General features: G+C 43.1%; 1 protein-coding gene across 1 annotated transcript in view; it reads left to right on the forward strand.

Annotated features, from left to right (window-relative positions):
• The first annotated feature begins 1,918 nt into the window (after positions 1-1,918).
• ankk1 (ankyrin repeat and kinase domain containing 1) overlaps positions 1,919-23,100 on the forward strand; it is a 50,092-nt gene continuing 28,910 nt past the window's right edge. The window contains exons 1-5 of the mRNA XM_061878243.1: positions 1,919-2,244; positions 8,111-8,393; positions 18,388-18,539; positions 18,615-18,664; positions 18,774-18,929. Of these exons, the coding sequence (XP_061734227.1) occupies positions 2,051-2,244; positions 8,111-8,393; positions 18,388-18,539; positions 18,615-18,664; positions 18,774-18,929 (835 nt within the window). The 5' untranslated portion in view covers positions 1,919-2,050. The remainder of the gene's footprint in view (positions 2,245-8,110; positions 8,394-18,387; positions 18,540-18,614; positions 18,665-18,773; positions 18,930-23,100) is intronic.

A 23,100-nucleotide genomic window follows, 5' to 3' on the forward strand; every position in this document is an offset into this window, starting at 1 on the left:
GATTTAATCTGCTGCAAGCGCTAGCTTGGGCAACGGAAATTTACAGGCTGATCGGACAATGTTCGTCTCAGAATCGACTGATTCCTTATTTGTGTCAGACTGTTTGATCTAAAAATGATACTGGTACTGACGACCACAATTTATGTTCTTGAGTTTGTTTTAAAAGCCAGAAAGTTGCCATTTGAAAATGACTATACTGTAGTTTTGTGCCATGTCTGTTTCTTCTTCTTCAAAATTCAACAACTGAATTTATTTCCTCCAATTCTGGTGATTCCATTATTTGGCAACAGAAATTTACAGGCTGATCGGACAATGTTCGTCCCAGAATTGAGTGATTCCTTATTTGTGTCAGACTGTTTGATCTAAAAATGATACTGGTACTGACTACCACAATTTATGTTCTTGAGTTTGCTTTGAAAGCCAGAAAGTTGCCATTTGAAAATGACTATACTGTAGTTTTATGCCATGTCTGTTTCTTCTTCTACAAAATTCAACAACTGAATTAATTTCCTCCAATTCTGGTGATTCCATTATTTGGCAATAGAAATTTACAGGCTGATCGGACAATGTTCGTCTCAGAATCGACTGATTCCTTATTTGTGTCAGACTGTTTGATCTAAAAATGATACTGGTACTGACGACCACAATTTATGTTCTTGAGTTTGTTTCAAAAGCCAGAAAGTGACTATACTGTAGTTTTGTGCCATGTCTGTTTCTTCTTCTACAAAATTCAACAACTGAATTAATTTCCTCCAATTCTGGTGATTCCATTATTTGGCAATAGAAATTTACAGGCTGATCGGACAATGTTCGTCCCAGAATCGAGTGATTCCTTATTTGTGTCAGACTGTTTGATCTAAAAATGATACTAGTACTGACTACCACGATTTATGTTCTTGAGTTTGCTTTAAAAGCCAGAAAGTTGCCATCTGAAAATGAATATATAGTAGTTTGGTGCCATTTCTGTTTCTTCTTCTACAAAATTCAACAACTGAATTAACTTCCTCCAATTCTGGTGATTCCATTATTTGGCAATAGAAATTTACAGGCTGATCGGACAATGTTCGTCTCAGAATCGAGTGATTCCTTATTTGTGTCAGACTGTTTGATCTAAATATGATACTGGTACTGACTACCACAATGTATGTTCTTGAGTTTGTTTTAAAAGCTAGAAAGTGACTAAACTGTAGTTTTATGCCATGTCTGTTTCTTCTTCTACAAAATTCAACAACTGAATTAACTTCCTCCAATTCTGGTGATTCCATCATTTGGCAATAGAAATTTACAGGCTGATCGGACAATGTTCGTCTCAGAATCGAGTGATTCCTTATTTGTGTCAGACTGTTTGATCTAAATATGATACTGGTACTGACTACCACAATTTATGTTCTTGAGTTTGTTTCAAAAGCCAGAAAGTGACTATACTGTAGTTTTATGCCATGTCTGTTTCTTCTTCTACAAAATTCAACAACTGAATTAATTTCCTCCAATTCTGGTGATTCCATTATTTGGCAATAGAAATTTACAGGCTGATCGGACAATGTTTGTCTCAGAATTGAGTGATTCCTTATTTGTGTCAGACTGTTAGATCTAAATATGATACAATTTATGTTCTTGAGTTTGTTTTAAAATCCAGAAAGTGACTATACTGTAGTTTTATGCCATGTCTGTTTCTTCTTCTACAAAATTCAACTTCCTCCAGTTCTGGTGATTCCATCATTTGTTTGTCCGAAGTCTTACCCCAGTTTTTGGTTTCATATAAACAAGTCTGTTTATAATCCCAGCCTGATCAGCATTTCTGTGAAGGACAGGAAGAGTAACCACATTTTAGTTTCAAACCGGCTCTGCGACATTGTGACACGAACCAGTTCCCAAAGCTTGGCTCCGCCCACAGTTGTTGACTCTACAGGTGTTTTACTGGATGCACCGTGCAAACACACACACACACTTAAATCCCCGTGGCAACGCTGGTCGATGCGTCTACGAGGCAGAATCCGGCCGATGATTGGGATTAGACAGCGGCTGTGTTAACGGGGCTCGTGCGGAGCGGATGACGGCATTTATGGATTACCCGGAACCATCCAATGGATCACTGAAGCACTTCAAGAAGGACGACTTTGAGACGGACCGGATTAAAGTAGCAGAAGGCACGTTCGGTCAGGTCTACCAAGTGAAGGTCAAGCTATGGCGGGAGAAGTGCGCCCTAAAGGTTTTGGACACCAGTGCATGTCCAGAAATGTACAAGTGAGGAATTATCATTGTTTGTATTACAAACCATTTGAGTTGGGAAATTGTGTTAGATGTAAACATAAACGGAATACAATGATTTGCAAATCCTTTTCAACCCATATTCAGTTGAATGCACTACAAAGACAAGATATTTGATGTTCAAACTCATAAACATTATTATTTTTTTTGCAGATAATAATTAACTTGCCAAAGTAGTTGGGAAAGGGCATGTTCACCACTGTGTTACATCACCTTTTCTTTTAACAACACTCAATAAACGTTTGGGAACTGAGGAAACTAATTGTTGAAGCTTTGAAAGTGGAATTCTTTCCCATTCTTGTTTTATGTAGAGCTTCAGTCCTTCAACAGTCCGGGGTCTCCTCTGTCGTATTTTACGCTTCATAATGCGCCACACATTTTCGATGGGAGACAGGTCTGGACTGCAGGCGGGCCAGGAAAGTACCCGCACTCTATTCTTACGAATCCACACTGTTGTAACACATGCTGAATGTGGTTTGGCATTGTCTTGCTGAAATAAGCAGGGGCGTCCATGAAAAAGTCGGCACTTAGATGGCAGCATATGTTGTTCCCAAACCTGTACGTACCTTTCAGCATTAATGGTGCCTTCACAGATGTGTAAGTTACCCAAGCCTTGGGCACTAATGCACCATCACAGATGCTGGCTTTTGAACTTTGCGTCAATACCAGTCTGGATGGTTCGCTCCCCCTTTGGTCCGGATGACAGAATGTCGAGTATTTCCAAAAACAATTTGCGTGGCACAGTGGTGGAGTGGCCGTGCCCAACCCGAGGGTCCCTGGTTCAATCCCCACCTAGTACAAAAATCGTCACGTTCGTTGTGTCCTGAGCAAGACACTTCACCCTTGCTCCTGATGGGTGCTGGTTGGCGCCTTGCATGGCAGCTCCCTCCATCAGTGTGTGAATGTGTGTGTGAATGGGTAAATGTGGAAGTAGTGTCAAAGCGCTTTGAGTACCTTGAAGGTAGAAAAGTGCTATACAAGTACAACCCTTTTTTTTAAAATGTGGACTCGTCAGACCACAGAACACTTTTCCACTTTGCATCAGTCTGGATGTTGTTGATAAATGGCTTTCGCTTTGCATAGTAGAGCTTTAACTTGCACTTACAGATGTAGCGACAAACTGTATTTAGTGACAGTGGTTTTCTGAAGTGTTCCTGAGCCCATGTGGTGATATCCTTTAGAGACTGATGTCGGTTTTTGATACAGTGCCGTCTGAGGGATCGAAGGTCACGGTCATTCAATGTTGGTTTCCGGCCATGCCACTTACGTGGAGTGATTTCTCCAGATTCCCTGAACCTTTTGATGATATTATGGAGCGTAGATGTTGAAATCCCTAAATTTCTTGCAATTGCACTTTGAGAAAGGTTATTCTTAAACTGTTTGACTATTTGCTCACGCAGTTGTGGACAAAGGGGTGTACCTCGCCCCATCCTTTCTTGTGAAAGACGGAGCATTTTTTGGGAAGCTGTTTTTATACCCAATCATGGCACCCACCTGTTCCCAATTAGCCTGGGATGTTCCAAATAAGTGTTTGATGAGCATTCCTCAACTTTATCAGTATTTATTGCCACCTTTCCCAACTTCTTTGTCACAAGAGAAAGTGCATGAATAAATTGTTAATTATTGCTCAGTTTGCTACACTGATTTGCTTGAACAACGAATACATAACAAGCAATAATTATGTAACTTAATAGTGCAAAATCAACTTTCAAAAAACAAACAAAAACATCAATGGTAAAATACAATATAAATAAAACTATTAATGCATCTTTTCTATTTGCAGCCTTCTGAGGTAAATATCAACATTACATTTTTTCACAGGCTAATAAATCTTAAAATAAAATAACAATGAGATGGGTGGGGGGGTTTATATTGTAGCATCCCAGAATAGTTAGTGCTGCAAGGGGTTCTGGGTATTTGTTCTGTTGTGTTACGGTGCAGATGTTCTCCCGAAATGTTTTTTTGTCATTCTTGTTTGGTGTGGGTTCACAGTGTGGCGCATATCTGTTGTTTACACGGCCACCCTCAGTCTGACCTGTATGATTGTTGAGCAAGTATGTGTGGCATTCACTTAAGTGTGTGTATAAGTCGCATATATCATGTGACTTGGCCGGCACGCTGTTTGTATGGAGGAAAAGCGGACGTGATAACATATTGTTGACACCGCTAGAGGCATGCTCCCAATATTGTTGTCCGGGTGGAAATCTGGAGAAATTCGGAAGAATGGTTGGGAGGGTTGGCAAGTATGAGTATTAGCGGCGAATGCAGTGTAGTACCGGCCGAGCCAGCTCTGTTAATTTTTTAATTGCCTCAAGGGCCAAATGAAATTGCACGGCGGGCCAAATTTGGTGCGGCGTCTTCAGTAATTCGGACGTTGTACCGATCCGTTGTGGTGAAGGAGCTGAACCGGAAGGCAAAGCTCTCAATTTACCGGTCGATCTACGTTCCCATTCTCACCTATGGTCATGACCGAAAGGACAAGATCACGGGTACAAGCGGCCGAAATGAGTTTCCAGGTCTCTCCCTTAGAGATAGGGTGAGAAGCTCTGCCATCCGGGAGGAACTCAAAGTAAAGCCGCTGCTCCTCCACATGGAGAGGAGCCAGATGAGGTGGTTTGGGCATCTGGTCAGGATGCCACCCGAATGCCTCCCTAGGGAGGTATTTCGGGCACGGGGAAGACCCAGGACAAGTTGGGAAGACTATGTCTCCCGGCTGGCTTGGGAACGCTTCAGGATCCCCCAAGAAGGGCTGGACGAAGTGGCTGGGGAGAGGGAAGTCAGGGTTTCCCTGCTTAGGCTGCTGCCCCCGCGACCCGACCTCAGATAAGCAGAAAAAGAGGGATGGATCGATGGAATTGGAATTTAGGAGGCATTTTAGTGATTCCCAAAGCCCCAAAAAAAGTCTGCGGGCTATAGAGCGTTTTCCGTTCGGGCTCCAGTACTCTGGAATGCCCTCCCGGTAACAGTTCGAGATGCTACCTCAGTAGAAGCATTTAAGTCTCACCTTAAAACTCATTTGTATACTCTAGCTTTTAAATAGACCTCCTTTTTAGACCAGTTGATCTGCCGTTTCTTTTCTTTTTTCTCTTATGTCCCACTCTCCCTTGTGGAGGGGGTCCGGTCCGATCCGGTGGCCATGCACTGCTCGCCTGTGTATCGGCTGGGGACATCCGCCTCCGCTTGGGATGGTTTCCTGCTGGCTCCGCTGTGAACGGGACTCTCGCTGCTGTGTTGGATCCGCTTTGGACTGGACTCTCGCGACCGTGTTGGATCCATTATGGATTGAACTTTCACAGTATCATGTTAGACCCGCTCGACATCCATTGCTTTCCTCCTCTCCAAGGTTCTCATAGTCATCATTGTCACCGACGTCCCACTGGGTGTGAGTTTTCCTTGCCCTTATGTGGGCCTACCGAGGATGTCGTAGTGGTTTGTGCAGCCCTTTGAGACACTAGTGATTTAGGGCTATATAAGTAAACATTGATTGATTGATTGATTTGTATACTCTAGCCTTTAAATAGACTCCCTTTTTAGACCAGTTGATCTGCCGTTTCTTTTCTTTTTTCTCCTATGTCCCACTCTCCCTTGTGGAGGGGGTCCGGTCCGATCCGGTGGCCATGTACTGCTCGCCTGTGTATCGGCTGGGGACATCCGCCTCCGCTTGGGATGGTTTCCTGCTGGCTCCGCTGTGAACGGGACTCTCGCTGCTGTGTTGGATCCGCTTTGGACTGGACTCTCGCGACTGTGTTGCATCCATTATGGATTTGAACTTTCACAGTATCATGTTAGACCCGCTCGACATCCATTGCTTTCCTCCTCTCCAAGGTTCTCATAGTCATCATTGTCACCGACGTCCCACTGGGTGTGAGTTTTTCCTTGCCCTTATGTGGGCCTACCGAGGATGTCGTGGTGGTTTGTGCAGCCCTTTGAGACACTAGTGATTTAGGGCTATATAAGTAAACATTGATTGATTGATTGATTTGTATACTCTAGCCTTTAAATAGACTCCCTTCTTAGACCAGTTGATCTGCCGTTTCTTTTCTTTTTTCTCCTATGTCCCACTCTCCCTTGTGGAGGGGGTCCGGTCCGATCTGGTGGCCATGTACTGCTCGCCCGTGTATCGGCTGGGGACATCCGCCTCCGCTTGGGATGGTTTCCTGCTGGCTCCGCTGCGAACGGGACTCTCGCTGCTGTGTTGTATCCGCTTTGGACTGGACTCTCGCGACCGTGTTGGATCCATTATGGATTGAACTTTCACAGTATCATGTTAGACCCGCTCGACATCCATTGCTTTCCTCCTCTCCAAGGTTCTCATAGTCATTATTGTCACCGACGTCCCACCGGGTGTGAGTTTTTCCTTGCCCTTATGTGGGCCTACCGAGGATGTCGTGGTGGTTTGTGCAGCCCTTTGAGACACTAGTGATTTAGGGCTATATAAGTAAACATTGATTGATTGATTGATTTGTATACTCTAGCCTTTAAATAGACTCCCTTTTTAGACCAGTTGATCTGCCGTTTCTTTTCTTTTTTCTTCTATGTCCCACTCTCCCTTATGGAGGGGGTCCGGTCCGATCCGGTGGCCATGTACTGCTCGCCTGTGTATCGGCTGGGGACATCCGCCTCCGCTTGGGATGGTCTCCTGCTGGCTCCGCTGTGAACGGGACTCTCGCTGCTGTGTTGGATCCGCTTTGGACTGGACTCTCGCGACTGTGTTGGAGCCATTATGGATTGAACTTTCACAGTATCATGTTAGACCCGCTCGACATCCATTGCTTTCCTCCTCTCCAAGGTTCTCATAGTCATCATTGTCACCGACGTCCCACTGGGTGTGAGTTTTCCTTGCCCTTATGTGGGCCTACCGAGGATGTCGTGGTGGTTTGTGCAGCCCTTTGAGACACTAGTGATTTAGGGCTATATAAGTAAACATTGATTGATTGATTGATTTGTATACTCTAGCCTTTAAATAGACTCCCTTTTTAGACCAGTTGATCTGCCGTTTCTTTTCTTTTTTCTCCTATGTCCCACTCTCCCTTGTGGAGGGGGTCTGGTCCGATCCGGTGGCCATGTACTGCTCGCCTGTGTATCGGCTGGGGACATCCGCCTCCGCTTGGGATGGTTTCCTGCTGGCTCCGCTGCAAACGGGACTCTCGCTGCTGTGTTGGATCCGCTTTGGACTGGACTCTCGCGACCGTGTTGGATCCATTATGGATTGAACTTTCACAGTATCATGTTAGACCCGCTCGACATCCATTGCTTTCCTCCTCTCCAAGGTTCTCATAGTCATCATTGTCACCGACGTCCCACTGGGTGTGAGTTTTTCCTTGCCCTTATGTGGGCCTACCGAGGATGTCGTAGTGGTTTGTGCAGCCCTTTGAGACACTAGTGATTAAGGGCTATATAAGTAAACATTGATTGATTGATTGATTTTATTATATTTTTTTTCCAAGTCTGGCTGGCACATTTAGACACTGCAAAACGTCCTCATTCCTCCTAGCAAGAAGTCTTTTCAAGTCAGCCACAAATTTTACTCCAAATGAGATCCGGGCTTTGGTTCTGTGTAGCTTTTGTTCATGCTTGCTGGCTTGCTGGAAAATACATTTTTTCAAGTTCTCTTGCAGGCCGAAACAGATTATCGTCCAGGGTTTGCAGAGATGTTTCTATCGCCCAGAGTTTGACACCCATGAGTTTGAACATCAAATATGTTGTCTTTGAAGCATATTCAACTGAATATGGGTTGAAAATGATTTGTAAATCATTGTATTCTGTTTATATTTACATCTAACACAATTTTCCAACTAATATTTGACGTCGCTCTTCAATGGATATTTCTTTTGTGTTGCAGGAGAGCAATGGAAGCGGCGTCCAACTTAGCGAAAGTGAAATTCAAGTACATAGTGTGCATCTACGGGGTTTGCAACGAGGCTCCTGCTATAGTAATGGAGTACATGAACAACGGATCCCTGAACAATCTCCTTTATAATGTCAATCTGATGTGGCCTAAGAAGTTCCAGATGATCCACGAGGTCTCAATGGGCATGAATTTTCTCCACAGCCTGCGACCGCCAATACTTCATCTCGACCTGAAGACAACCAACATTCTGCTGGATGATCACCTTCATGTCAAGGTCGGTATTTTGTTTTGTTTTTTTCCCCCTGCATGACAGCACCTCGGTTCACTGCGTTTCGTGTTATGAATTTTTTTTGGGGCGGTTATGAGCTCGCTCCCGTAAATCAATTAAAAGGGAATTTTGGTCCGTCAACAAAAGACTCGCTTGAGGACGAGTTACAGTACGCGCCGGCGGAGGAATGTGAGCCGCAAAACAACCTACGTCTAGGGTGGAAAAATATCATTTAGATTAGATTAGATTAGATAGTACTTTATTCATACCGTCAGGAAAATTACAATTTTCAGCACAATCCCATTCAAGATCAGACAAACATTACAGGGAGACAGAACAGGATCGCTGACGGGTCTGCCGGCTTCCAGCGCCCCTTACAAAAAAAAGATGAGATACAGGTAAACAAGGAGGGGGGGGGAATAGAAGATTAAAATGAAATAAAAAAAAATCGGTCTTAGCCTGGGCCTTGGAGAGGGGGTGCAGACTGAGGCCAAGGGAAAAAAAAAAAAAAAAAAAAATTTGTCGGCTTGGCTGAAGGGAGAATGAATATTGTTTTGTTTCACCTCAGGGCATTGGCATGGCAGCGATTATTAGGTAACTTTTAACATTTCATTATGAGTTTAGGAGCCGCAGCATGCCAAACGAAAACAAGAGTCGTCACCATGGAAGTAAAAATAAACACCAAGGAAAACAGGAACTTGCTCATGAGTGTCAGAGTTGTGAAGTGAATTATATTTATATAGCGCTTTTTCTCTAGTGACTCAAAGCGCTTTACATAGTGAAACCCAATATCTGAGTTACATTCAAAGCAGTGTGGATGGCACTGGGTGGGTAAAGTGTCTTGCCCAAGGACACAACGGCAGTGACTAGGTTGGCAGAAGCGGGAATCGAACCTGCTGACACGGCCACTCTACCAATCGAGCTAAACCGCCCCGAGTTAGTTTGTGATGAACCCCACGATGCAGAGATGGAGGCAGGCATCGAATAGTACAACATGATTGAATTAAAATAATAGAACAAGAACAAAAGGGTACTAACACAAAGCGCGCACCAGGCGGATAACAAACAAAGAGAGCTAGCATGGGAACTAGAAAATAAACGGAGCTTAGCATGGAAGCTAGCAAAAACAAAACCAACCGAGCTAAACCGCCCCGAGTCAGTTTGTGATGAACCCCACAATGCAGGCAGGCATCGAATAGTACAACATGATGTAATTAAAATAATAGAACAAGAACAAAAGGGTACTAACACAAAGCACGCACCAGGCGGATAACAAACAAAGAGAGCTAGCATGGGAACTAGAAAATAAACGGAGCTTAGCATGGAAGCTAGCAAAAACAAAAAGGCCTAGCGTGGAAGCTAGCAGGTATTGAGCAGGAAACAAAAGTTGTACATGTAATATAAAAAACAAACTTGGAAGCAGGGAACAAAAGGCAGTAAGCTAAAAAAAAAAACGCAATCAAACATAGCTTACCGCAACGCTGCATTGACAAAGTACGACACGACATTGACAAGAGCGACAAGAAGTGACATCGACAAATCAATCATCCAGCCCTGACTGGAAGACAAAGCAGGTACAAATAGGAGCGGGCTGATTGACACCAGGTGTGGCCAGGTGCCAATCAGCCGCAGCTGAGGGGAAACAAAGCACTCAGGGAGACAAACAGGAAGCTGAACCAAAATAAGAATGCTGACAGGAACTTAGGACAGGAAATACTAAACACACAGAGGAGAAACTAAAACACAAACAAACTGTCAGCGGCAAGCCTGACAATCAGTAAGAAAATTAGTCCTCCTTCCTGCAAAAACTGAAATCTAAGTAGGATTAAATATCTCAAATAAGGGTGATATTTGCTTATTTTCTGTCTGATAAGATAGTTCTTCTCACTAAGCAGATTTTATGTTAGTCTTTTACTTGTTTTAAGGGTTTTGGTCCTAAATGATCTCAGTAAGATACTACAGCTGAGATTTTATGACCTACCGTAATTCCTTGAATTGTTAAGTAATTTAAAACTTCTTCTCACTCCGGCGCTTACCAAAGGCATGCAGTAAAGGCAAGCATGCGCTAATAATTTTAAAACCGCATCTCACTCCGGCACTTAACCAAGGCATGCGGTAAATTTAGGCATGCGCTTAAAAATTTGAGTGTGATGTAAGGATATCAAGAAAAGCACATTTAATTTAAAAAAAAAATTGTTATTATGGTCTTACCTTTACTTATAAATGAAGTCCATGCGCAGCTCCTTCTGATCAAAAGCATCGATAACTTGTTTATCCATCCATTTTCTACCGCTTATTCCCTTTTGGGGTCATGGGGGGGGACTGGCGCCAACTTGTTTATAGAAGTATAAATATATATAGAAATATATAAAATGGAATTTCATCAAATTGCAATTGTACTTCCTGTTTGCAAGCGCAATTTGAATTTATGCGATGGAATTGCGCTCCAAGTCCGAGTCCATGGTTCTCGCCCGAAAAAGGGTGGAGTGCCATCTCCGATTTGAGGAGGAGATCTTGCCCCAAGTGAAGGACTTCAAGTACCTCGGAGTCTTGTTCACGAGTGAGGGAAGAGTGGATGGTGAGATCGACAGGCGGATCGGTGCGGCGTCTTCAGTAATTCGGACGCTGTATCGATCTGTTGTGGTGAAGAAGGAGCTGAGCCGGAAGGCAAAGCTCTCAATTTACCGGTCGATCTACGTTCCCATCCTCACCTATGGTCATGAGCTTTGGGTTATGACCAAAAGGACAAGATCACGGGTACAAGCGGCCGAAATGAGTTTGGGTCTCTCCCTTAGAGATAGGGTGAGAAGCTCTGCCATCCGGGAGGAACTCAAAGTAAAGCCGCTGCTCCTCCACATGGAGAGGAGCCAGATGATGTGGCGTGGGCATTTGGTCAGGATGCCACCCGAATGCCTCCCTAGGGAGGTATTTCGGGCACGGGGAAGACCCAGGACACGTTGGGAAGACTATGTCTCCCGGCTGGCTTGGGAACGCCTCGGGATCCCCCAAGAAGGGCTGGACGAAGTGGCTGGGGAGAGGGAAGTCTGGGCTTCCCTGCTTAGGCTGCTGCCCCCGCCACCCGACCTCAGATAAGCGGAAAAAGAGGGATGGATGGATGGAATTGGAATTTAGGAGGCATTTTTTTCATTTTATTATATTTTTTTCCAAGTCTGTCTGGCACATTTAGACACTGCAAAATGTCCTCATTCCTCCTGGCAAAAGAGCTCAGACTGTGTCAGGTTTGCGCAGCACGAAGAAGTCTTTTCAAGTCTGCCAAGAATTTTACTCCAAATGAGATCCGGGCTTTTGTTCTTTGTAGCTTTTGTTCATGCTTGGAAAATAAATTTTTTCAAGTTCTCTTGCAGGGCGAAACAGATTATCGTCCAGGGTTTGCAGAGATGTTTTTATGTGCCCACGTTCTTCTTTACAAGTCTTCCAGGGCACACGAGTCACTGCCTGGGCTTAAGTAAATATTTGACCATTTTTTTTCCCCTTTCATTTACTTATAAGGTATGACTTCAAAAAGGTTCAATAATGAGGTTGTTTGAATGTGCAACACAACTTACACCTCCTGGCAAAAAATGCAAAACGGGAGTACAGAACACTTCATAATGTGAAGTGAATTATATTTATATAGCACTTTTCTCAAGTGACTCAAAGCGCTTTACATAGTGAAACCCAATATTTAAGTTACATTTAAACCAGTGTGGGTGGCACACAACGGCAGTGACTAGGATGGCTGAAGCGGGAATCGAACCTGCAACCCTCAAGTCGCTGGCACCGCCCCAATGTCATCAAAGCTCACATTAATGCATTCACACACCCCGCCAACATTTGGTAGACAAGGACGAGGTGATGGAAGTCAAGGTTGAACAAATTAACCTTTTAATAAGAACCCAAACAAGTTTTGCAATAAATATTGAACAAGCAAGGCTTATATAACTTTAGTGACATGCAAAATCCAGTTTCAAATAATAATATTAAAAAAATATCAATGGCATATCAAATAAAATTTAAATAAAAATGTTATGCTTTTTTTTCTATTTGCAATCTTCTGAGGTAAATATCATTTTTTTTCCACAGGCTAATAATAAATTTTAAGATAAAATAACAATAATGAATGAACCAAACATTCAAGCCTTGAAGTAGCAAGAGAAAATGCATGAATAAAACGTAAATTATTGGTCAGTTTGCTGGAAGTTTCCCGGAAGAGTTAGTGCTGCAAGGGGTTCTGGGTATTTGTTCTGTTGTGTTACGGTTCGGATGTTCACCCGAAATGTGTTTGTCATTCTTGTTCGGTGTGGGTTCACAGTGTGGCGCATATTTGTAACAGTTGTTTATACGGCCACCCTCAGTGTGACCTGTATGGCTGTTGACCAAGTATGCCTTGCATTTACTTGTGCGTGTGTGTGTAAAAGCCACAAATATTATGTGACACGCTGTCAGTATGGAGGAAAAGCGGACGTGACGACAGGTTGTAGAGAACGCTAAAGGCAGTGCCTTAAATGCACGCCCCCAATACAGTTGTCCAGGTGGAAATCGGTAGAAATTCGGGAGAATGGTTGCCCCGGGAGATTTTCGGGAGGGGGACTGAACTTTGGGAGTCTACCGGGAAAATTAGGAGGGTTGGCAAATATGAGTATTAGCGGTGAATGCGGTGTTACAGCGGCTCCGACGCTGTATAATACTGGCGGGCCAGCTCTAATGGTAAATTGTTATTGCCTCAAGGGCCAAATTAAATTACACGGCGCGCCAGAGTTTGACAGCCATGCTCTAAAGCAGGGGTGGCCACACTTTTTCTGCAGGCGAGCTACTTTTCAATTGACCAACTCGAGGGGATCTACCTCATTTATATATATCATTTATATTTATTTATTTATGAAAGAGACATTTTTGTAAACAAGTTAAATGTGTTTAATGATAATACAAGCATGTGTAACACATATAGATGTCTTTCTTTCACAAAGACAAGAATATAAGTTGGTGTATTACCTGATTCTGATGACTTGCATTGATTGGAATCAGACAGTAATGATGATAACGCCCACATTTTCAAATGGAGGAGAAAAAAAGTTGTCCTTTCTGTACAATACCACATGAAAGTGGTTGGTTTTTGGCATCTAATTCATCCAGCTTCCATACACTTTACAAGAAAAACATTGGCGGCAAATTCCGTAGCTTGCTTGATTGACATTCACGGCACCCGAGGGTCTTGTGAGATGACGCTGGCTGCTGCCAGTTCATTATTATGAAAAAATGACAAAAAGGAAGGCGAGAAACACTTTTTATTTCAACAGACTTTCGCGCCATCCCTTCCGTCAAAACTCTAAAGGCCGACTGCACATTTCCTATCTTCACAATAAAAGCCCTGCTTCATGCTGCCTGGGCTAACAAAATAAGAGTCTCGGAAAGCTGGCGTGCACAAGTGATGTGCACGCCAGCTTTCTGAGGGATCGCTTGTGCACGCCAGTTTTCCGAGACTCTGTATTTAGTTAGCGCAGGCAGCATGAAGCAGGGCTTTTATTGTGAAGATAGGAAATGTGCAGTCGGCCTTTAGAGTTTTGACGGAAGGTACGGCGCGAGAGTCTGTTGAAATAAAAAGTGTTTCTCGCCTTCCTCTCGGTCATATTTTCATAATAATGATCTTGCAGCAGCCAGCGTCATCTCACAAGACCCTCCGGTACCGTGAATGTCATTTAAGTGACGTCTTGGTGAAGATTGATGATCACTAGTTTTTAGGTTTATTATTTTTAAAAGCCTGGCTGGAGATCGACTGACACACCCCCCGCGGTCGACTGGTAGCTCGCGATCGACGTAATGGGCACCCCTGCTTTAAAGGCTTAGTGGCCACTACGTGGACAGCACCCTTTTAGCTCTTATTTCCAAAATTGTGTACAATACTGAATTGGGGTCTTATGGCCACTTATGTGGACACTAATACTGCCATCTGGTGGTGTCAGAAGAGTATAACATACAATGGAATTTGGAAAAAAAAGGTGTAAAAATAAGAATCAGCATGCCACTAAACATGAAGTACACATTTGTACTTCATGTTTAACTAAACACTTTTGTTTGACAATTGTCTGTATTTTCTCACAATAACAAAGTTTTTACCTGCCCGTGCATGCAGGGAGAGCGCGTGCACACACGCAAAAGCAGTTCAAGAGACGCAGCGAGCAATTTGCAGTCACGTTGTTGTCATGATGGACGTCGGCTACTCAAATTGCTATTATTAGCTGACAACACCCGAGGCCGATGCACGTGTTGCCGACATATTTAGTTACGTCATTACGTCCTAGAAGTACTGTGTAAAATTCATTGGAACGTTAGCGCCCTCTAGGCATCCGTGTAAATGTTGCAAACAGCCCCTTTAAGAAAAACTCGACATATAACATTCATTCTAAATTATTGTTGTGTGATTATTAAAACTTACATTCCGGGTACTATTTTGTGACAAATTAATAAAATAAAATAAAAAAGACGAGAAATAGCTAGACGGGCTTTACTACACACCATGAATTAATTAACGTGGACCCCGTTGAAAATCTTATGGGGTGTTACCATTTAGTGGTCAATTGTACGGAATATGTACTGTACTGTGCAATCTACTAATAAAAGTTTCAATCAATCAATCAGCTTACCGGCGTCACGATGTAAACAAACGCCATGAGTGGATCTACACCTGACATCCACTGTAATGATACCAAGTACAGTAGCGTATCTAGTCCATACTACTATGAATATGTCTATTTTTGGCATCACATCTTATTTCGTTTTTTTTTTCTATTTGTATTAGGTTTATAAACTCAGGAAATACGTCCCAGAACTGCAAAAAGTCAGTGTTCAAAAACAATAAAAAAAAAATACAAAAATTAGGGGTGTTTTATTTGAAGTAAGCAACATTATCTTCCAATAGAACGAGAACAATTGGCTTGTCAGGACTTTCCAAAACAAATCAAGTTATCTAACATCAATAACCCAAAAAACACCTTAAAATAGGTAAATTCTCACTAATAATAAATGCACTACTATATAAGTACCTATTTTCTATTGTTTTATTGAAAATAAAACAGCAAAGTCCCTTTGGCTGTCATCCTGTCACGCCTATGGTTCATGTTTTGTTTTGGTCATGCTATGTTTAGTTTTTTGGACATTTAGTTCTGTTTTGCATTTCCTTGTTTGTCTTGTTACCATGCCAACTGATTTAGTTTTCATCTGTCATATCCGATCGTGAGTTTTGTACGTCCGTACTACCCTGAGCATCCCCAATCTTGTTAGTTCTCAAAGCTAAGCAGTGTCTGGCCTGGTTAGTACTTGGATGGGAGACTCTCTAGGAATACCAGGTCCTTTGGACTCCTTTTGTTTTTCACTCCCTGTTTTGTCACCATGACGACCAATCAGTTCACCTGTCTTGTCTCACACCTGTTTTCCCTTATCATGTTCATTATTTAAGCCACAGTTACCACTTTAGTCAGTCTGGCAACCTCGATTCACGACCTCGATTATCTGCTCCATTCATTCATTTTGTCCACGTAAGTTTTTGTCATTCATGCCTTAGCACAAGTGTTTTTGTTTCATGTTTATAGTTTATAGCCTTTGTGCTAGTCTTTTGTTTCATAGCCCAAGTTTTGTACCTCCATTGTGAGCGCTTTTTTGTTTGTTCCTGTTTTTAGTTTGAGTAAATAAATTAAACCTTCACGCCGTTTCCATTCCATTCGCTTCGCACCTCGGGAAAACAACCCAAGACCAAGTCCTAGCCTGACACATCCGTTTTAATATGTGACACAATTGTGTCAAAGTCATGATTTTTTTTTCGCAATGCTTGATATAAGAAGTTATAATTTTAAAAAAGTAGTTTTATACTTGTGAGTGTTGATGACACAGATTTGCAACGGTTGATATTTTAGTTTTAAGCATGTTTTACTCAATATAGGTCATCAAATCTCAGCAACAAGCTGTAATATCTTTTTGAGATCATTTAGGACCAAAACCCTTAAAACAAGTAAAAGACCAACATAAAATCTGCTTAGTGAGAAGAATTATCTTATCAGACAGAAAATATCAGCCTTATTTGAGATATTTAATCTTACTTAGACTTCAGTTTTTGCAGTGTGCACACATGAGGACTTTGAATATGACCTGTAAGGACTTGGTATCAGATTGATACCCAAATTTGTGGTATCATCCAAAACTAATGTAAAGCATCAAAAAAACAGAAGAATAAGTGATTGTTACATTTTAACAGAAGTGTAGACAGAACATGTTAAAAAGAGAAAGTAAGCAGATATTAACAGTAAATGAACAAGTATATTAATAATTCATTTTCTACCATTTGTCCTTTTTGACAAAAAAATTGGATTGGAAAACGACACAATATGTTACTGCATATGTCAGCAACTAAATTAGGAGCCTTTGTTTGTTTACTTACTACTAAAAGACAAGTTGTCTTGTACGTTCACTATTTTATTTAAGGACAAAATTGCAATAAGAAAACATGTTTAATGTACAATCAGATTTTTTGTTAAAATAAAGCCAATTATGCCATTTTTTGTGGTCCCCTTTATTTAGAAATGTACTGTCAGGTTCAAACACTGATGACATCTAATAACCAGACAAGAAGCAAGGAATCATGCAGAGACAGTCTAATTTAGCTCATGAGGAGACACGTGTTTTGGGCTGTACTCTAGTTACAGATTCAAACTACGTTCTAGAATTCAAGCCTTTACACCTCCTCGACTAGGAAAGTCCCTATTACATCACAGTCGCTGAGGGAAGGGCGTAGACTCGACAACTCCAGTTAGACACAATAAGGATTATAAAAAAAATGCAAATATGTTGACACTTGGTGCTATCTCCCAGTCTCTTCTTTGTCTGATCCCGGTACCCAATGTTCTGCCTTGGCAGTCAGCAGGCCGAGTACTGGTGCTGTCACCCAGTCTCTGCTTTCTCTGGTCCCGGTACCTAATGTTCGACCTTGGCAGCCAGCTGGCCGAGTACTGGTGCTATCGCCCAGTCTCTGCTTTGTCTGGTCCCGGTACCCAATGTTCGGCTTTGGCAGTCAGCAGGCCGAGTACTGGTGCTATCGCCCAGTCTCTGCTTTGTCTGGTCCCAGTACCCAATGTTCGGCCTTTGCAGTCAGCAGGCCGAGTACTGGTGCTATTGCCCAGCCTCTGCTTTGTCTGATCCCGGTACCAGATGTTCGGCCTTGGCAGTCAGCAGGCCGAGTACTGGTGCCATCGCCCAGTCTGTGCTTTGTCTGTTCCCGGTACCCAATGTCCAGCCTTGGCAGTCAGCAGGCCGAGTACTGGTGCTATTGCCCAGTCTCTGCTGTGTATGGTCCCGGGATCCGATGTTCGGCCTTGGCAGTCAGCAGGACGAGTACTGGAACTATCGCCCAGTCTCTGCTTTGTCTGGTCCCGGTACCCAATGTTCAGCCTTGGCAGCCAGCTGGCCGAGTACTGGTGCTATCGCCCAGTCTCTGCTTTGTCTGGTCCCGGTACCCAATGTTCGGCCTTGGCAGTCAGCAGGCCGAGTACTGGTGCTATCGCCCAGTCTCTGCTTTGTGTGGTCCCGGTACCTAATGTCCGACCTTGGCAGTCAGCAGGCTGAGTACTGGTGCTATCGCTCAGTGGTACCCAATGTACGGCCTTGGCAGTCAGCAGGCCGAGTACTGGTGCTATCGCCCAGTCTCTGCTTTGTCTGGTCCCGGTACCCAATGTTCAGCCTTGGCAGTCAGCAGGCCGAGTCTGGACACAACACTGATAAAAAAGGCTATCAATCTTTTGGATTGCTAGCTCTGCACAAATACAGACATACCACTTCAGCACAAATTGACAATACTTTATAGTAACGGCCCTTAAGCATAAAGTTATGATGATAATATATATATATAATCATTCTAACAAGTACTGAAAAGTATCGAAATCATTTTAGTACCAGTACCCAGAATATTGGTATGTGTACAACTCATCCTACGTGCAATTAATTGTTTGAATTTCAGATTTCAGACTTCGGTTTAATCCACTGGGAAGAAGGAACGGACAGGAAGTTGCTCATAGAGCATCTGATGGCGAGAGGGAATATCAGCTACATTCCTCCTGAGAACCTCGGTCAGTCCTGCAGTCCTCCAGGACCTTTCTACGATGTGTACAGGTGACTTCTATTTACACATCAGGATGTATTCACTACAAATGAAAGCTATACATTCAAACCCAATTTTCTCTACAGTTTCGGAATAGTCATCTGGGAGATTCTGACTCAGCAGAAACCTTACGCAGGTGGGGTTGAATTAAATCCATTTTTGCAAAAGCCGACACGTGGAAAAGGGTCATTTCAATCATTTTGGAACAATGTAACGTACATGTGTGCATTCTTTTGTGCGTCCAGGGTGCAGCATGACCGCCGTGCTCTTGCAGGTGTCGCACGGGAAGAGACCCAGCGTGGAGATAATGCCCGAACCTAAACCCCCGGAGTGTGACCAGATGGTCGGCATCATGCAGGAGTGCTGGAGTCAGGAACCGCAAAAGAGGCCGCCGTTCTCTGGTAGGAGCGGCTCAATCCGAGAAATGCATTCTTGTTAAACGTGCGGGTTCCACTTGAATCTTAGTTTAGTACGATTTTTCTAGAATAGTGTAGCACCAGAATATGGTGGGAGAGATGCTGAGGTATACTTAGAACACTTTTGTATCAATCATCAATCAATCAATGTTTACTTATATAGCCCTAAATCACTAGTGTCTCAAAGGGCTGCACAAACCACTACGACATCCTCGGTAGGCCCACATAAGGGCAAGGAAAACTCACACCCAGTGGGACGTCGGTGACAATGATGACTATGAGAACCTTGGAGAGGAGGAAAGCAATGGATGTCGAGCGGGTCTAACATGATACTGTGAAAGTTCAATCCACAATGGATCCAACACAGTCGCGAGAGTCCAGTCCAAAGCGGATCCAACACAGCAGCGAGAGTCCCGTTCACAGCGGAGCCAGCAGGAAACCATCCCAAGCGGAGGCGGATGTCCCCAGCCGATACACAGGCGAGCAGTACATGGCCACCGCACAAGGGAGGGTGGGACATAGGAGAAAAAGAAAAGAAACGGCAGATCAACTGGTCTAAAAAGGTAGTCTATTTAAAGGCTAGAGTATACAAATTAGTTTTAAGGTGAGACTTAAATGCTTCTACTGAGGTAGCATCTCGAACTGTTACCGGGAGGGCATTCCAGAGTACTGGAGCCCGAACGGAAAACGCTCTATAGCCCGCAGACTTTTTTTGGGCTTTGGGAATCACTAATAAGCCGGAGTCCTTTGAAGGCAGATTTCTTGCCGGGACATATGGTACAATACAATCGGCAAGATAGGATGGAGCTAGACCGTGTAGTATTTTATACGTAAGTAGTAAAACCTTAAAGTCACATCTTAAGTGCACAGGAAGCCAGTGCAGGTGTAATGTGATCAAACTTTCTTGTTCTTGTCAAAAGTCTAGCAGCCGCATTTTGTACCAACTGTAATCTTTTAATGCTAGACATGGGGAGACCCGAAAATAATACGTTACAGTAATCGAGACGAGACGTAACAAACGCATGGATAATGATCTCGGCGTCTTTAGTGGACAGAATGGAGCGAATTTTAGCGATATTACGGAGATGAAAGAAGACCTTTTTAGTAACGCTTTTAATGTGTGACTCAAACAAGAGAGTTGGGTCGAAGATAATACCCAGATTCTTTACCGAGTCACCTTGTTTTATTATTTGGTTGTCAAATGTTAGAGTTGTATTATTAAATAGAGGTCGGTGTCTAGCAGGACCGATAATCAGCATTTCCGTTTTTTTGGCGTTAAGTTGCAAAAAGTTAGCGGACATCCATTGTTTAATTTCATTAAGACACGCCTCCAGCTGACTACAATCTGGCGTGTTGGTCAGCTTTAGGGGCATGTAGAGTTGGGTGTCATCAGCATAACAGGGAATGCTAACAACGTATTTGCGTATGATGTCACCTAGCGGCAGCATGTAGATGCTGAAGAGTGCAGGGCCAAGGACCGAACCCTGGGGAACTCCACACGTTACCTTAACATAGTCCGAGGTCACACTGTTATGGGAGACGCACTGCATTCTGTCAGTAAGATAAGAGTTAAACCAAGACGGGGCTGAGTCTGACATACCAATTCGTGTTTTGATACGCTCTAATAAAATATTATGATCGGTGACTTTGTAGATCTTTGTAAGACAGCATCAAGATAGATTGGTTTTCCTTTGTTCTCTCAAAATCAGCTAGACGTGCGTTACTAGGTTTTGCCTTTGGACGGGAGAGTAGTATTGGACCAAACCATCATAGTGGCCACTTTTTGGCTAGGCCTCAAGCAGCATTATATGGGTGTTTTTTTTTGTGTGTTTTTTTTCCACATCCAGATTGCTCTCATAATGTTAAAAAATACATATTTAGAAAGTAGTAAACAGTTTTTTTTTATTTTTTATGCTCCAGCTGTGAAAATATCCCATTCATAATGAATAATTCGCACCCTGCGGAAACGCATTTACCAGAGTCAGGCCCAGAAATGAGGGTTTACGGCAGACCCAACACATATCGTGGCTCATATTATATTATAGTATGTAGACATTTATGCATTGCAGGTGCTGCTGGTTCACAGGAGACTATTTACATTATGTAAACAGTATTTTCCCAGTAAAGTATGAACTGAATGTAAAGATCTGTCTCTACAGTGACAATACAGAACACACTGCCAGGGGCAGTTCTTGTTGAGCCCCATGATGCAGAGACGGAGGCAGGCCTTGGATAAGAAGACATGATTTAATTAAAACTAAACAGAAACCAACTGAGGGAGCTAGCACCGGGAGCCAGAAAAACAAAAAAGAACTTCAGCATTGGAAGCTAGTGGATAGCGAAAAGAAAAACTGGAAATAACTAATGCTAACAGAAACAGCTTTTCGCTACGACGACCAGGACAAAGTGTAGCATGACAGGTAGGGGGTGTAACAAAATGACACGACAGGTAGCACGGGAAGAGTGACATGAGGCAACAACAATACAACGATCCAGCACTGACTGGAGGAACAAAGCAGGTAAAGTAGGAGCTGGCTGATTGACACCAGGTGTGACCAGATGCCAATCAGCCGCAGCTGAGTGGAAACAGGACACAGAGAGACAAACAGGAAGCTGAACCCAAAATAAGAGCACGAGACAGGAACTAAAGGACAGGAAATACTAAACACACATTCCATGTAAACATTCTTCATTCACACTGTTAAATTTCTCAGTCATAAATCATCTCTAAACCTATGGCTCTAGAGCCAGATGTGGCTCTTTCGATGACTACATATGGCTCTCAGATCATTTATATAGCGCTTTTCTCTAGTGACTCAAAGCGCTTTACATAGTGAAACCCAATATCTAAGTTCCATTTAAACCAGTGTGGGTGGCACTGGGGGGCAGGTGGGTAAAGTGTCTTGCCCAAGGACACAACGGCAGTGACTAGGATGGCGGAAGCGGGAATTGAACCAGCAACCCTCAAGTTGCTGGCACGGCCGCTCTACCAACCGAGCTACTAAACACACATTCCATGTAAACATTCTTCTGTAACATTTTTCAGTCATAAATAATCTCCTTAGAGCAAGGGTAGGGAACCTATGGCTCTAGAGCCAGATATGGCTCTTTCGATGACTACATATGGCTCTCAGATCATTTATATAGCGCTTTTCTCTAGTGACTCAAAGCGCTTTACTAAGTGACACCCAATATCTAAGTTCAATTTAAACCAGTGTGGGTGGCACTGGGGGCAGGTGTGTAAAGTGTTGATGTTGACTAATGTGCTAATCAGACATATTTGGTTGCGGCGTGACTGCCAGCTAATCGATGCTAACATGCTACGATAATCGATGCTAACATGCTATTTACCGGCGGTGCTAAAGCAGACATGGCACAGAGATGTATGGATAACCTGTAGATGCATTTGCAACTATAAAGTTGCAAATGCACTTGACCAGCAAGTTGTTTACTTGCTGGTCTCTTGATTAATCTCACCTGCCTCTGATTAGCGATCAGAGGCGGGTGAACCTCTGATCGCTAATCAGAGAACTTTATAAACCCGTGTCACCAATGTTTTTTTGTTGTGTTGGTATTTGAGGTATTTAGGTCTGCTTCTGTTTCAGCGCTCCTTTCTTTGTTTACTTGCTGGTCTCTTGATTAATCTCACCTGCCTCTGATCGCGATCAGAGGCTCACCCGCTTCTGATCGCTAATCAGAGAATGTTATAAACCCATGTCACCCATGTTTTTCTGTTGTGTTGGTATTTGAGGTATTTAGGTCTGCTTCTGTTTCAGCGCTCCTTTCTTTGTTTACTTGCTGGTCTCTTGATTAATCTCACCTGCCTCTGATTAGCGATCAGAGGCGGGTGAACCTCTGATCGCTAATCAGAGAACTTTATAAACCCGTGTCACCCATGTTTTTTTTGTTGTGTTGGTATTTGAGGTATTTAGGTCTGCTTCTGTTTCAGTGCTCCTTTCTTTGTTTACTTGCTGGTCTCTTGATTAATCTCACCTGCCTCTGATAAGCGAGCAGAGGCTCACCCGCTTCTGATCCCTAATTAGAGAACTTTATAAACCCATGTCACCCATGTTTTTTTGTTGTGTTGGTATTTTAGGTATTTAGGTCTGCTTCTGTTTCAGCGTTCCTTTCTTAATTTACTTGCTGGTGTCTTGAT

This window comes from Nerophis ophidion, linkage group LG18 (genome assembly GCF_033978795.1).
Source record: "Nerophis ophidion isolate RoL-2023_Sa linkage group LG18, RoL_Noph_v1.0, whole genome shotgun sequence".
Taxonomy (NCBI): Eukaryota; Metazoa; Chordata; class Actinopteri; order Syngnathiformes; family Syngnathidae; genus Nerophis; species Nerophis ophidion.